A 16,020-nucleotide genomic window follows, 5' to 3' on the forward strand; every position below is an offset into this window, starting at 1 on the left:
GTAGTTTTCAATAAAACAAATATTTTAATCCACTCCGTCCATACTCCTCCATTGTAAATGCGCAACAGAACATTGGCCAGGGTTCTGTTGCACATTTACAAGAAAACCTGTGGGCCATCTTGGTTTTCTCTCCATTGTAAATGCGCAACAGAACCCTGGCCACTAGGGGCGCGGCCAATGTTCTGTTGCGCATTTACAATGGAGGAGTATGGAGATTCGTCAGAATCGAAAAAAAACCTCTACGAGTCTTAAATGTTTGGGCTAGGACTTGAGTCATCCTTCATAGAACTCAATGTTCAATAGAATTACAGGTGTCTAGAAATATAACGGGTTGAAATATCAGAACATCTGCTGTCACAAATGGTTAATTTACTGGTGTGCAGTGCACAACAACAAATGATAAATAACGTGCTGTCAAATCAATCAGTTGCATTGATTATCCCTAAAAAGGATCATTTATTTACATTTTGTTATTCAAGTAACATACTGTACAGTGTTGGTATCAGTGAGACATCTGCCATGTATTGATCACAATGCATTTGGGTATGAAAACACAATACAGTTATTCAATACACACACTGCAGATATGACTAGAACTGAAGACTGATACTGTGTAGGACAGGCTTGCTTTGACAGCATTTCAGGTAGTTTGAATGAAAACGTTACACACAAAATGGTTTGTTTAGCGACACAAGGGCATACTTAAAGTTAATAACAAATACATTCCACAAAGGACTGTTCTCTCGTTATAGTTTGAGCAGACTAGGTTAGTGAACCAGTCTAGAGTAAGGATGCACCGAATATTCGGCCACAGAAACTATTCGGACGAATAGTGGCAAAGAAAATTGCATATTCGGTGTTCGGTTCAGTTGATTTTAAGAGCCAAAACCTAAGAGTCATAACCTACTGTTTTGTTGTGATGACCTGATGATCAAAACGTAATCATGTCTTTGCCATTATCATGTATCTCTACGACAAAGGTACGGCCATGACAGCAATGGTACACAAACTGGTAACAAAATAAATGATATACAATAATAACCATATTCTGCTATTCGGTTTTCGGACAACTGTTTGCTATATTCGGTATTTGGTTTCGGCCAAGAATTTCCCATTCGGTGCATCCCTAATCTAGGGAAACATGGCTCCTCCAGCTTCATTGCTCTTTCTCGTTGATTTAACTGGGTAGTGGTTCACCAGATACACTATCTGCTGCTGCAAAGGTTCTCTTCTTAAAGAGTTATGCACACTATGTTTTCTGGGCTCTCTCCTCCACGTAGAGCTGCATCTGATGAAGAGATAATGCAGAGAAACAGAACATTGTGAACATATATCAACCTGGTGCACACAGACACTAGGCTTGTTCTAAATATCAACCTGGTGCACACAGACACGGCTTGTTCTAAATATCAACCTGGTGCACACAGACACGGCTTGTTCTAAATATCAACCTGGTGCACACAGACACGGCTTGTTCTAAATATCAACCTGGTGCGCACAGACACTAGGCTTGTTCTAAATATCAACCTGGTGCGCACAGACACGGCTTGTTCTAAATATCAACCTGGTGCACACAGACACGGCTTGTTCTAAATATCAACCTGGTGCACACAGACACGGCTTGTTCTAAATATCAACCTGGTGCACACAGACACTAGACTTGTTCTAAATATCAACCTGGTGCACACAGACACTAGACTTGTTCTAAATATCAACCTGGTGCACACAGACACGGCTTGTTCTAAATATCAACCTGGTGCACACAGACACTAGGCTTGTTCTAAATATCAACCTGGTGCACACAGACACGGCTTGTTCTAAATATCAACCTGGTGCACACAGACACGGCTTGTTCTAAATATCAACCTGGTGCACACAGACACGGCTTGTTCTAAATATCAACCTGGTGCACACAGACACGGCTTGTTCTAAATATCAACCTGGTGCACACAGACACTAGGCTTGTTCTAAATATCAACCTCGGTGCACACAGACACTAGGCTTGTTCTAAATATCAACCTGGTGCGCACAGACACTAGGCTTGTTCTAAATATCAACCTGGTGCGCACAGACACTAGGCTTGTTCTAAATATCAACCTGGTGCACACAGACACTAGGCTTGTTCTAAATATCAACCTGGTGCGCACAGACACTAGGCTTGTTCTAAATATCAACCTGGTGCACACAGACACGGCTTGTTCTAAATATCAACCTGGTGCACACAGACCTGGCTTGTTCTAAATATCAACCTGGTGCACACAGACACGGCTTGTTCTAAATATCAACCTGGTGCACACAGACACTAGGCTTGTTCTAAATATCAACCTGGTGCACACAGACACTAGGCTTGTTCTAAATATCAACCTGGTGCACACAGACACTAGGCTTGTTCTAAATATCAACCTGGTGCGCACAGACACTAGGCTTGTTCTAAATATCAACCTGGTGCACACAGACACGGCTTGTTCTAAATATCAACCTGGTGCACACAGACACGGCTTGTTCTAAATATCAACCTGGTGCACACAGACCTGGCTTGTTCTAAATATCAACCTGGTGCACACAGACACGGCTTGTTCTAAATATCAACCTGGTGCGCACAGACACGGCTTGTTCTAAATATCAACCTGGTGCGCACAGACACGGCTTGTTCTAAATATCAACCTGGTGCACACAGACACGGCTTGTTCTAAATATCAACCTGGTGCGCACAGACTATTCAGTATTTAAGTCCGACGTCATTTTGTAGTGCTACGTAACGTCCGGGTCCAAGTGGCACCAGCTCCCGTCCGCATCTCATTGTAAATGGAATATCTAAACGCGTGAATCTTTTTACAATGGTGTTATTTTTCAGAAAGGAAGCCATTGAGGGTTAAAATGGGTCCTAATGCTTCCAACTCGAGTAGAATTATTAATGTTTTGTACAAGTGTCTATGACAACAACAAAAAATGATGTGGAGACAATAAAGACTATTATTATCATTATTATTGAAGGTGGTAACAGTCCATTTGCTCAGTAAAATATTTCGGGCGCATATTTAGAATGTTTGCAGGCTTGAGTATGTTGAATCTAGTTTGCATTAATTAGGATTTAGTTGACACAATGAAATGAAATGGCGATAGTATTCCGTGTGGGGCAGACGGCCTGTCACCGCCAGATTTGGGAGAGCAGCGCAGCTTTGTTGTTGCGAGGAAAGCAGTAAAATGAGACTTTCGTGGTTGTTTTCGTCTCAGATTTAGTCCGACGGAGCGTCACAGTATAACTCTATGGGGACACAAAAGCGACACAAAGTAGGACCCGGATGTATCTCAGGAGGGGGCGCTCACGTCACAGCTAAAATACTGGCTTGTTCTATATAACAGTAGTGTCAGCCGTGGTGAAAAGTTACTAAGTACTGTACTGTAAGTACTGTACTTAAGTAGGCTACAATTTTGATGTACTGATTATTTCCACTTTTCAATACTTTTACTTATACTCCACTACATTTATTTCAGAGACAAATAATATATTGTACTTTAGTTACTTTGTAGATTTTAATTATTTCAAAACTTACGTTACCCACTTCAGACCTATACAATGCTCACAATGCAACACGATGCAACACATTGTGAGCTTGTAGATCTGCTATTTTCAAAAGAGTTTTATGCATTTGAAAATGTGTGAAACTTACTTTTACCACTAACCAGGCAGGCAGTGACATTATACTTACTTTTACCACTACCCAGGCAGGCAGTGACATTATACTTACTTTTACCACTAACCAGGCAGGCAGTGACATTATACTTACTTTTACCACTAACCAGGCAGGCAGTGACATTATACTTACTTTTACCACTAACCAGGCAGGCAGTGACATTATACTTACTTTTACGATGTCAGACGTCAGAGTCTTCAGTGGGATGAGCCTAGGCTCCTGCATGTGGACTTCTTGCTCATCAGCCACTATCCATGGGAAGTCCTGTAGGCATAAAAAATGTTAAATGTATTGATCACACTGGAGGAATCTATGTTCTTATGTAAGAGCGGAGTAGTGTAATAGTTACAAAGTATCTACGGTCTAGACTATAGTCTAGAGCAGTGGTTCTCAACCAGTGGTCCGGGGACCACCAGTGGTCCTTGAGGGGGTTCCAGGTGGTCCCCAGCTAAATGATGGAGAGTTGGTAACAAAATGGACCCTTATAGATGTATAACTTGAGTGCGTAAACTGAAACATTTCATTTTATGCCGGCAAGTTACATTATTGTTAAACATCTGCATCAGTTAATTTACAAGAAGTCTACACAATTAGAGGAATTGTTATTTTGATCAACGTTTGCCTGTTGCCTCTCCTAATGGTACCACATCAGTACAGTATGGGATTGTGGACAAAATCTTATCCAACGACAACAAAATATTATACGTTTTGAGTCTGAGGCAAAATGTCATCAAATGGTGGTCTGTGGCTCAAATGCAGAATAAATGGGCCTTGATATGAAAAGGGTTGAGAAAGTGTGAAGGAGTGTTGCCAACTTAGCGGATTTGTCACTAGATTTAGCTTCTTTCCAGACCCCCCTAGCGACTGAATTAGTGAAAAGCTTCTGGGGACAAATCTATCTACTTTTTCTGGTGAATTGGGGACAAATCGTGTTGACAGGCGCCAAAGATAAAACCCTATTTTTTCTCTCAGCCTCAAATCCGCTAAGTTGGCAACACTAAAGTGCTCGGCGCGTCTGGCTTCCTCGGCTCGGTTATGTGCACAGAGCAAGGAAATGGTGTTCTGGGCTGGCTCCATATTTTCGTTGCTAGAGGCGCCTAAAAGTCGCTAGGGACGCTAAAAAGTGTGCGTGCGACTTTTCGAAGAGCCACTAGCTCCTTCCGTTACTGGATAGTTGGCAACACTCAGAAGGACATCTCACCTTGATGACTTGAATCTTCTCCATGTTGCGTGTTGCAGCCTCTCTGGTATGCACCAACACCGTAAACGAACAGCCTACCACAAGAACAACGAAACGACATCACAGAAGATAAGTCAAGCCTGATTCACACTTTGTCATACATTGGTGTGGAAAATAGCAGCATCTACAAGCTCACAACATGTACGACAAAGTATAAAGTATGGGTATCATTCCCTGGTCTACTACTACTAAATCTCTGACAGAACTGTTCACATACTTACTGCACACACTCCTTTTAGTCTGCAATAAAAATGTACTGATTTTATGTTCATCAAGCCTTGTGGTTTTTTGATTTGATCAAAACCCCCTGATTTCCCACCATTTCTCTGTAAAAGCTATGGATTTGTTAGGTACTACATATACTGGCTGACAAACAAGACGGGGTCTGTTAATGGCATGGCTTAATATGGATCTTGGACTTCATGTTGATCATCCATGACATCTAGGGATGCACTATATTGAAATTGTAGCCGATATCCGATTATTTGCATAGTCAAGATGGCCGATACCGATATTGCAAGTTTCCATAGGGTTTACCTCCACTAATTATAGAGTGTCTGTGATTCTGGGTGCAGAACAGATGCCGAATTCTGCCAAACAGTACATTCTTATTACCCGATGATGTATTAGTCCTATTGATGCACCTATTACTTCAAACAAGGTAAATGTATTTTTATTTTACATATTTCCAACTTGTTGGCCCTTTTGAAAGCTTCTCCATAAATGCTGATTGTATCTGCATCATCACAAAATGATTTTTCACCTTCACATTCAAACATAAATATCATAAAATAAAACATCGGGTAAAACCGATATATTGGTTCGATAATGATATTGCAGCCTATCAGTATAATCAGCCGTCTCCATATTTGGGCAAGGCTTCGATTCCGATTCGACCGCCACCGATTTCCAGTATAGAATGAAAGTTTTTGAAAGTGAAATATTAGACTTCCTTGGCCTACGGGCAACATGCACTAGACGTTTGGTAGTGATCAGTCCAGCGGTTTGAGAGCCCCAGCCAGAACCACAGACCCTCTTCGACACAGCTTGGCCAGCCACACCGTAAAACTAAGAATGGTTATCAGTGATGAAGAAGTGGTATCGATAACTAATCAGTAACTGGTAAGGCTGCAGTGGACATCAGTAGAAGACTGAGTTTATTGGTATGAGTATGAAGCAAGTCAGTGCATTTGCCATTTGCCATACCATAGTACTTTGTACAACAAATCGCAAAAATGGCACGTTGTGAGCTTGTAGATCTGCTATAATCTTCTATAAATTTGACCAAAATAGGGACACCAGGGTTAATGTGGTTACATGCATGTAAAAAACCATGTTGCTTACCTGGTGGATTGTTATTTAGAACGGCATCACACACGCTGATCTTCAGGATAAAAGCCCTCAGCAGCTGCTCTACGTGCGACAGTAACATGTCAGAACTGTAAATCCAAAACGACACAGAGTTCAGTGGTCATTCAATAAGTTCATAAGGCTAATGGACTTTGACGGCCTATATGACTAAATAGCCTGCAGTGCTTCATGTTGAGGATGAACAGCCAACTAACTAGACTGAGACTCCATGTTTAAATAATGTACGTATTTATATGGTTTGTTACGTTTGTTGTGTTTAACCTCCAGTGTTTTGATTGATTGATTGAAGTATTTATTAGCAGTACTGCAGAATTACAGTACATTTCAAGCACAACTCAATACAACAAACTGTTAACTGTGAGTGGACGACCCAATAAAAAGCACTACACTTGTTTACAAGAGGGTCCACCTTGTTCAATTCATCATAGTGTGACATGCAATGATGGAAAATGTAAACGTATTTTCCATAAAGTAAACATTCTAGGCTAGCCATGAAGAATCTGTGTATACTCGGACACATTATACTACATCACGCCAAGGCTCCAAACACTCATAAAAATGATATGAGAAAATAAATAAATGACCTAATAGACAGTAGCGGAGGCTGGGAGATCTCAAAGACAAATCGCTCCACAGGATGATGTTCTTTATCCATGATAACGACCACCACCTTCTCAGCATCATTCTGGTGGTAGAAATGGAACACAGGTGAAGTCCACACTCCACATGTAAAATGACACATATCACAATACAAGCTCACAATGCGGGGCGGCGGTGGCTCAGGGGTAGAGTGGCTGGATGGTAACCGCAAGGTTGCCAGTTCGAACCCGGGCTCCCCCAGAGTTAGTGTCGAAGTGTCCTTGAGCAAGACACTGAAACCCTAATTGCTCCTGATGTGCTGGTTGGTGCCTTGCATGGTTTCCGCCGTCATCAGTGTATGAATGTGTGTGTGAATGGAATGCACAATCTCTGTAAAGCGCCTTGGATAAAGGCGCTTTAAATGCACCAACTCCTGAGCCACAGCCGCCCTAGACTAAAATGTTAGCGAGGGACTAAGCCAAGTAATTTTACATTGGTTGCATGCTGAGCTTGTAGATCCGATCGGCAATTTTCAGCAAGTGTAAAATCAGCCATTACGATGGCATCAAGTAGGTAAGTAGCCTTGCCGAGCCATGAGGCCCATAGGACAGGAGCCTATCTCCTGTTTCTGTAGCGTGAGGCAGCTTGATGTACAAGTACACCCCCTGGACATGACGCTAGTACGCAGGGACTTACCCCCAATCCAACCCTTGATGCTGAGTGTCAAGCAGGGAGGCACTGTGTCCCATTTTTTAGAGTCTTTGGTATGACCCGGCCGGGGATTGAACCCCGATCTCTCAGTCTCATGGCGGACACTCTAACCACAAGGCCACTGAGCTGGTCTCAGCTCGATGGCACCAAAATACATTTTACTCGACTAAATCAACTGTAGATTTAGTTGACTAAAATCTTATAGCCTGCAGAATCATTGCGGCACAATAAACCACCACTCCTGAATGAAGTGTCTGGTGCAGCGCACAGGTCCTGGCAGTACTCCTGGTGAGAGCAGGAGTGGACCTGGTGAGACGTAGTAGGGGCCCAGACAGGAGTCAAGCAGTCAACCCACAGAGCCTAGTCCCTCCACATGCCAGAATTGTACCTACCAGTCCCGGCAGAGTAGTTCTGGAGTGGATCCAACGGATTGTGTGGCCCTGGTCTTTCCCTAGACAGTGGGTCTGATCGAGGCTAGCTACTGGGACGTGAGTCGGGACTTGGATCACCCCGGCTGGGTCACCCGAGTGAGGGGTATGATACCGCGAGACCCGAAACCCTGATGACCTTGGGATACATCACTGAGTATACGTCCCAGGTGCATCCAAGCGATGTATTTTCGTTCCGTTATAGTCGACTAAAACTAGACTAACTAAAACATTCCAGGTGACAAAAACTAAATGAAAACTATTCAAAAAGACTATGACTAAAACTAAAATCTAAATTTGCTGTCAAAATCAACACCCATGGTGCCCCTTACCTTCTCAATGAGTGGCTTCACACAGTGAAGTGTATCTTGAATGTATTGATTGAGCTCTGGATGACATGACATCTAGAATATAAATTCAACAGACACATAACAGCATTAATAGATCCCTAAATAGATCAAGATGAGTGGCATTGATCTATAATCAGCACATATTTTTTGATTGATTGAATAGATTGATTGATTCGGTGCTGAATATTGAAGTTGTGTATTAGCGGTAATTCACATTATTATTATATTGTAATGTGCAGAGTAGACTGCAGAGGTTTCTTGCTCCTGTATTACCTGAACGGGAACATTATATTTCTTCCTCTTCTGAAATATGCCAGAGGGGTAAACTTCACGGACATATAATATCAGATGAATAGCAACCTCCAGGAATTCGCACAGAATGTCGGCCACCACTGAAAATGAGTCAATAATGTCAGCAATCATAATTTCATCAGCAAAAATAAACTGTCAAGGCGTAAAATAAATGTTCCCATGTTACCTTGTCCGAAATTAAGGTCCTGTCTCGTTAGAGTAGTCATTGTTGTCCCTGTTCGAGGACCTAGAACAAATCTCGTTTATAAGGTATATAACAGGACTATGTTGCAATGTTTTCACGGGTTACAATTTTACGATCGTGTTTACATTTACGATGAAACACCCTTTCCCCTGCAGTTTTAACGTTTTATATTTTCGCTCGCCATTGTTACTTGCACGTTATTGCTGTCCACTACTGATGACGTAAAAACTGAACAGCAGGCTAGCTAGACCATGGGCGCTAGACACCCATTGGCGTAATGCTGCCTCCCGCAGGTCATTTGAAGAATTACATAACTTGAGGGGAAACAATATCAGCTGTTCTTAGAGCGCTTTAGAGCAACTTAATGCAAGTGGATGGGAGGAGAACTCGGGTGCCGTCTCTATTCATATAGTTCTGACATCTGTACGCGTGTTCTGCGATGCGCACATGCACGCACGCACATGCACGCGCGTGCACGTGGCGTCATTAAAACGCCATGGTACCAGTAAAAAAAAAAAACACCATGGCACCACTGATTGTTGCACACATGCAGGGATGGAGATGCACTCTCTTTGCTGCTTCTAACACTAGTAACACAAATAACGTTTGCAAGCCAACACAGCTGATTCCTATCTTCTCATTAAGAGTTACTCAAAAATAAAGCCATTGTAGACAACAGAACAGCATACAATAATGAATCACATTATAAGACAAGGTCATGTATATTTTCAACATCTCATCATGACTCTATAGTCTATACTAGGCTGGAGTTTTGGCAAGAACCATATTAGACCGTAAACTCAGACCACCAGATCAGACCAATCGCGTTGCCTTCAAAATAAAAGCATTCGAGATTAGACGCTTTTCCTTTGACAAAGTGTTGAAAGAAAGAAAAAGAGAAGAAAAATGACATAGTAGGGCCTATAATAAACCTATACAGTATAGGTTTATTATAGGTTGCGGACGCGGTAGTATAGGCTATACTACCGCGTCCGCAACTAAAACATATACTAGCCTACTATATTTCTTGATTGTTTTATTTTGTGTTCATATCCGCCCATAATCCTTTAATACATTATAATCTTACTATTTAAATACATTTATTTCTGCCATCGTACTGATCGTATTATGGTAAGATACTAAAATGGCATTAAAATGATGTAAATAATTTACTGGTCAAGTGGATTTTATTCTGAAGTGAACATGTTGACCACAAAACTCCTATCGCCGATATACCCAGGCTTTCATTTTCTTCGGGGCAAAAAATGAAAACGGAACGGAATGGTGCCGCAATGCTGATACAGCAGTAGCCTAGACTACAGAATACAGACATATCTGGGAAGTTAAACCTTCTACAAACATGTTTATTTACAGGTTAGTATAAGTTAACACAAGCTTTGAATTTGAACTCCGCAAAAATCCAGATGTTTTAGCGATGGGGTGACACTTGAGAAAGCTATGTGTTTCTTAACTTACCAAGTTACAGCAATGTTTCCTTCATTAGAGATTAAATTGACTTGCATTAGGGCATGCTATATATTTATGTAGGCTATTCATAACTAGTAAATACAACTTTAGATTAGTGATTGATAACTTTAGTGAATCACTTCACAAAGTGACAGCGACCATACAAAGAAAGAGGCAAAAACACACCTCCTGTACTATAGCCTGCTAAGTTAAAATGTGCATATGCAACTTCTATGATGACATTCTGATTGGAAATTTTTGTTTTGTTTTAATGTATGATTTTTGCAGCTCTGTCTGTCCACTCCACTGTCCAATAACAAATCTTGTAAAGTGGCATTCATGACAGATTAAATTATTTAGACTGAAATTATATAATTTGCATACCAAATTAAATGTTGACCAATTTACACAGGACCATTGATAAAAATAAAGGATACCTATTTTGTAATGTTAATTAGAAAGGACTGTATCTATAAATACATTCAATAACCCAGCAGGGAGACCCAAATGCCGTGCTGTCTTTACCTTAAAAATGAGTGGAAGTGCCCTTTAAATCTTGAACGACAGCCACGGTACCATAAAACATAGAAAGACCTTAAAAATGATTTGGAGGCAGACGAAATGAAATTCTGAGAGGAAAGTTTAAGGTTTTAACATTCATTTTTAGTATAGGTAATAATCAATTTCCAGGAGAATGTGCTACATGGTTCAGATAATAATACATCATATCATTTAGAATATTCAAATTGTTTCAAGATGGATCCGAACTGAACTGAACTTCACAGTATCTTCCAGGCATTAATACAGTAGATGACGTCAGAATTGTTGATATAAAGTTAATTGGTTGGAGATGATTCATGTCCGCAATGTCAGATGACAAGACCAGGGTTGGCGGTCTCTCATTTTAATAGTCCAACGCATTGATGATGAGGATGACGTAGCGACGTAGAATTCATCTTCCTTGGTTCAGTCATTGATACCGCTTGGAGTCGGGAAGGCGCACAAGCTGGCGTTGCCAGGCAACTCTTTTCTTACTAGGCATCCAGGTCAAATACATGTAGTCTCAAATCAAAATAGACCTTTCATTATGGCAAGTTTGTGGCTGGAGGCAGACAACATGGAGACTGAATAAGGAGTCAACAAGATATAAGATATTAAATCTGAACCTAGCGTCAGGAAGTCCATAATATAAATATGATAAAATAATATAAAGGATAATATAGGGCTGAGATGATTAGGCACGTGGATGGTGACATGACATTAATAGGATAAGGAGAACAACCCGGAGTAAACAGGCAGTAGGCTAAGAGTAAAATGATGAAAAGGGCAACATGACAAAATATGACCTATAAGGAACATGGTCTGGGCCAAAGTTCTATCTGTGTTGACCAACAGACTATGATGACCAACTTGACATGACGTGTAAACAATTCATGACATGTCAACAGTCATGACCTGTCAGTAACACAAAAACGTCTGGGTTTCCGAGGCTAGTAACACATTAACTGTATTGGCTGAATGACCATAGGTTTACAGCAGTTGTAAAGTAGAATGCACGACAACGTCCAGTGTCCACTATGAAGTCTCTTCCGTGTTCATTTAACTCTGAGCATGTACATGTGTAAACTCACAGAGATGCAAATGCATGAATGACCACTGATGATTTTCCCAGTGTTGTTGAGATTAATTGGTGGTCCTGACAGTGACAGGTAGAAATTACCCTGATCTGTCCTTGTAGGTTGTGAAAATCTACCGATCAATCATGCCACTGGTGGAATTTTTAGCTGGGACAATTTCAGGTAATATGAACATCCTTTTGGACAAATATTAAACATTGAGCATACAATTGATACTGTGTGTGTGTATATGTGTTTGTTGACTTAGACATCGAACACACTGTTGATAATGTACATACTGTAGCAGACCTTTGATGTATTATGTATGTATGTTTGTACTGTGGCAGGCGCAGTGGGACTGGCTTTCGGATATCCACTGGACACTGTGAAGGTTGAACGATGAAATATAAATATAATACACATGCATTGTGAGTAAATGCGTGAAACTGGTTTTGTTTAACTTTCTCATGTTTGTTTCAGGTGCGCCTGCAAGCCCAGTCTATATACAAGGGGATCTCTCACTGTGTGGCACAAACATATGCTCATGAAGGGGTAGGTTTCATTCAATAGTGTAGGAGCCAAAATATACATTTTGTTTATTGTTTATTTTTTCCCACGCTTGTTTTTTGATGTTCCACTTCCCACTTAATTGATCTCCTGCTGTGTGTCTGCTAATCACTTTACTTATGTCAGCTGTGTGTCTGGGCAGTGGCATTCAGTGAGAGATTGGGGGTGAGCTCTAGGCTCAATATTTTCTGTTGACCGTTTATCTGCGTTTATCGTTACGTTTTCATCTATCAACATTTTCAGTACATTTTTTGGACCTTGTTATTCTTTCAATAAATCACCTTAACCACAATAAGAAGTTTTCTGGATTAGATCGCGTATACAGTTCCTGCCGACAGCTCAGCCTCATAGCACTACTTCTATGATTCGATGGGAAGAAGTAGTCGCTACAACAAATAGATCTTTAGAGCATTGGGTTCCCAACCTTTTCTGGATCAGGCAGGGCCCACTTGAAAACCTTAAAAGCATTGGCGGCCCACCCATCTGACCACTTAACACTTATCACTTCTTCTAAGGCGAGTGTCGGTACATTCACCAGGTAAAGTCAGCTGGCAGTAGGGCCTTCTCTCATCGTGCTCCCTACTTTTCGAACAAATTGCCCACTTCCGTGAGTTGACTTCCAAAATAGACGGCAGGTCCATTTACCATTTACCTTTTGGGGTTCTTGTTGCTATGTACAGTATATAGCAGCATAACATTTGTGTAATTTTAGTTTTTCAGAAAACTTAGAAACTTGATCATGATTTCATGATTTCGCGTTGTGATTCTATACTTGACTGTTGTCCCAGGTCCGTGGATTCTTCAAGGGAATGACATTTCCCGTCCTCACCACAGGCATCAGCAACTCTGTTGTCTTTGGTTCCTACAGTAACGCTTTAGACTACCTCACTCAGTCTAGACGAAACGACCGTAGTCAAGGCAACCCCGCCTCCGCCACACAAGTCTTCACGGCAGGCTGTTTTTCAGGTCTTGTACAGGTAATATGGACACTCACAAACTCAAAGACTGCATTTCTACCATTGCACACATACACATTTGTGCAGTGCATTGGTTTTGAGAATCCGCATTATAAATGTGATGATGATGGTTATACCTTTTGTTATCGCCCCAATACTTATACTGTCTTATGTTATATTTTGTGTTATGCTACTGATGTAACAAATCGTCTACCTATTTGGGGACACAGTCCCCGACCCTTAGCAGTGTTCTGTTTTAGTGCTGGTGACTCGCAGGACCACAAACACAGTGTGATTGAACAGATATTGCTAAATATTTTGTAAGCAGGGAAATCCCATGAAATTGGTCTAGCATTGCTCTGTGAAAGGGATTGCGGACAACTGTTTCTACTTTCAGGTTGTCGTTACGGCCCCCATTGACCTGGTGAAGGTTCGTCTGCAGGGTCAGACCAACACTGCCAGATACCGCGGGCCCGCCCACTGTGTCACCATTATTCTCAGGGAGAAGGGTCTAAGGGGTCTGTATCGCGGAGGGCTGGCCCTCGCCTTGCGTGACGTGCCCTGCTACGGACTCTATTTTCTGCCTTACGAGGTTGTATGCAAAGCCCTGACCGAGAGCGGCAAACAGCCAGGTCAGTGCACAGGAGACATGTCGTCATCTCTGTTGTGTTTGGAGGTTTCTAAGTTCTGCCTCTCCTCAGTGCCAGTACGTTCAGTGAACAGACATGAACACTATACCTGTGAGCCGAGCAGCTTCTTGCTGAACTGAAAGATGTCACTCGTTGATTTTAGCCTATCCTACAACCTCTTCTGTCCTCATTATCCAGTGAGCGGTTTGTTAACATTGCCGCTATCACTGTTTATAACCATGATTACCCAACCAGTTTTTTACAATCGCGCACATTTAGTGTACTTCAGACCTGACTCGTGAAACCTTTCAGCATTGAACGTAGACTGCTTACTAATGCTCACTATTTATCAGAGCTGTAGACGTGAGACTCGATTTGGAAAGTTTTGGAAAGAAGTTGGATTTGGAAAGTTTTGGAAAGAAGTTGGGAGCCTGTAGATTTTTTTCACTAGTTTAGGTCCGGGGCAAACTAATCCAGGAGGGGTTCGCTGTCTCTCAACTAATTTCCATTTTGGGTCACAAGTTAAAAAGATTGTGAACCCAGTCACCCAGCACCATAAAGTCTGGTTAATAACATACGTCTCTCTCCTGCATGTTCATTCTGACAAATCAAGTTAATGAGCTTTAATGCATTTGTGTCTTGTTATAAATATATTGATTGTGATGTTTGTTGCTTTCCTTGATCAATATCATTCTCTATATCTTCAGGCACGTTTGCAGTGTTGATGGGAGGCGGGGTGGCGGGCGTGGTGACCTGGGCCTTCGCTACACCCATGGATGTGATCAAAGCTCGTCTTCAGATGTCGGGTGCCGGGGGCCGCGAGTACAGCGGGGTCCTGCACTGCATGAGGGTCAGCGTCAGGGAGGAAGGCGTCAGGGTCTTCTTCAAAGGCCTGCTTCTGAACAGCGTCAGGGCTTTCCCCGTCAATGCAGTGACCTTCCTCAGCTACGAGAGTCTGATGAAGGTCTTGTGCCCACCGCCTGCGGGCTGACTTTTAAAAAGCTTGAGCTTTGCATCGGGGGAATAATGGAAAACCTGCTCCGTATTTTTGGAGATTTCCATCAAGGACCAGGGGAGACTGTGGCAGAGCACCAGAGGAAATCTCTGACAAACATGTTTGTTTGTAAGATCATTATTCGGGATGTTTTGGGAGAATGTATGATTCTCTACATTTAAATAAGACGTTAAGTGTGGTTATTAGTAGTCATGCAGCAGTGGTGTCTGTGTCTCAGAAAATGAAACAAACAATTCAAAATGCCCTACCACAATGCATCATACCGTTATTGAAAGAATTGCCATTCCTTGCCCCCCCATCATCACCATGGTTGCATAAGGACGGTGAAAACTGTGTATTATTCACCACCAATGACTCCCAGTCATGGAGTCCTGGAGAAAAGTGAACTTCCAGCCAGAGGATTCCTCCTATGAATCTGCTACTCAATCATTCAAGTGCGTTTTGCTTGAAGGAGGTGTGCGACATCAGTGATGCTGGAAGTCTCTCGTGATTCATTCCACTGAAGGCATTAGTTATTGGGATAAACCCAGAGGAGCGTTCAGTGTTGTTGCGCAGATTCAGTGGACACAATAGAAAGAGAAATCTCTTCTGGGCAAATGTATTACCCACCGCTGAAACAGGGGAAAATGATTAAATCTAAGCACTAAATGGCTTATTTAGTGCTTAGATTTAATCATTTTTGCCCTGTTTCAATCTATCTAATCTAAGTACTTCAATCTACAAGACATAAAAAGCAGGTGCTACTTTTTGTCTTGTCAAGGAAATAGTAATCACTTTCCTTTTTATTATATTATAAAAAGCCAAAGCATTTCCACATTGACCACATGGGGGCGACAGAGACCAACTTCATCCTATGAGCTATGAACTTTTGCTGTTGTCAAAATACAGACATGATAGAGA

The 16,020-nt window shown here is 41.7% G+C and overlaps 2 protein-coding genes across 2 annotated transcripts; one reads left to right on the forward strand and one right to left on the reverse strand.

The window, feature by feature from the left end:
• Window positions 1–416: 416 nt before the first annotated feature.
• mad2l2 (mitotic arrest deficient 2 like 2) lies at window positions 417–9,204 on the reverse strand. The gene is made up of 8 exons (XM_079523662.1): window positions 8,853–9,204; window positions 8,648–8,766; window positions 8,357–8,428; window positions 6,891–6,991; window positions 6,280–6,374; window positions 4,897–4,970; window positions 3,867–3,959; window positions 417–1,288 (listed from the first exon to the last, which is right to left on the reverse strand). Exons 1-8 carry the CDS (start codon window positions 8,890–8,892, stop codon window positions 1,250–1,252), a joined length of 633 nt encoding a protein of 210 aa, XP_079379788.1. The 5' UTR covers window positions 8,893–9,204; the 3' UTR covers window positions 417–1,249.
• Window positions 9,205–12,080: 2,876 nt separating this feature from the next.
• slc25a45 (solute carrier family 25 member 45) lies at window positions 12,081–15,734 on the forward strand. Its single transcript, XM_079522732.1, has 6 exons — window positions 12,081–12,136; window positions 12,301–12,344; window positions 12,434–12,505; window positions 13,309–13,497; window positions 13,874–14,108; window positions 14,813–15,734. The coding sequence occupies exons 1-6, from the start codon at window positions 12,100–12,102 to the stop codon at window positions 15,094–15,096; spliced, it is 861 nt and encodes a 286-aa protein (XP_079378858.1). The 5' UTR covers window positions 12,081–12,099; the 3' UTR covers window positions 15,097–15,734.
• Window positions 15,735–16,020: the final 286 nt, after the last annotated feature.

The sequence above is a fragment of the Electrona antarctica genome, assembly GCF_951216825.1.
Source record: "Electrona antarctica genome assembly, chromosome: 2".
Classification (NCBI taxonomy): Eukaryota; Metazoa; Chordata; class Actinopteri; order Myctophiformes; family Myctophidae; genus Electrona; species Electrona antarctica.

Bases quoted from the DNA above. Each gene is read 5' to 3' on its own strand.
- mad2l2 (XM_079523662.1), bottom strand. From the start codon at position 8,892: ATGACTACTCTAACGAGACAGGACCTTAATTTCGGACAAG. The intron at 6,992-8,356 runs GTAAGGGGCACC...TTCTACCACCAG, and splicing joins TGAAGCCACTCATTGAGAAG to AATGATGCTGAGAAGGTGGT. The intron at 1,289-3,866 runs GTAAGTATAATG...TCTCTTCATCAG, and splicing joins TGACGTCTGACATCGTAAAA to ATGCAGCTCTACGTGGAGGA.
- slc25a45 (XM_079522732.1), top strand. From the start codon at position 12,100: ATGCCACTGGTGGAATTTTTAGCTGGGACAATTTCAG. The intron at 12,137-12,300 runs GTAATATGAACA...GTACTGTGGCAG, and splicing joins TTTAGCTGGGACAATTTCAG to GCGCAGTGGGACTGGCTTTC. The intron at 13,498-13,873 runs GTAATATGGACA...TTCTACTTTCAG, and splicing joins GTTTTTCAGGTCTTGTACAG to GTTGTCGTTACGGCCCCCAT.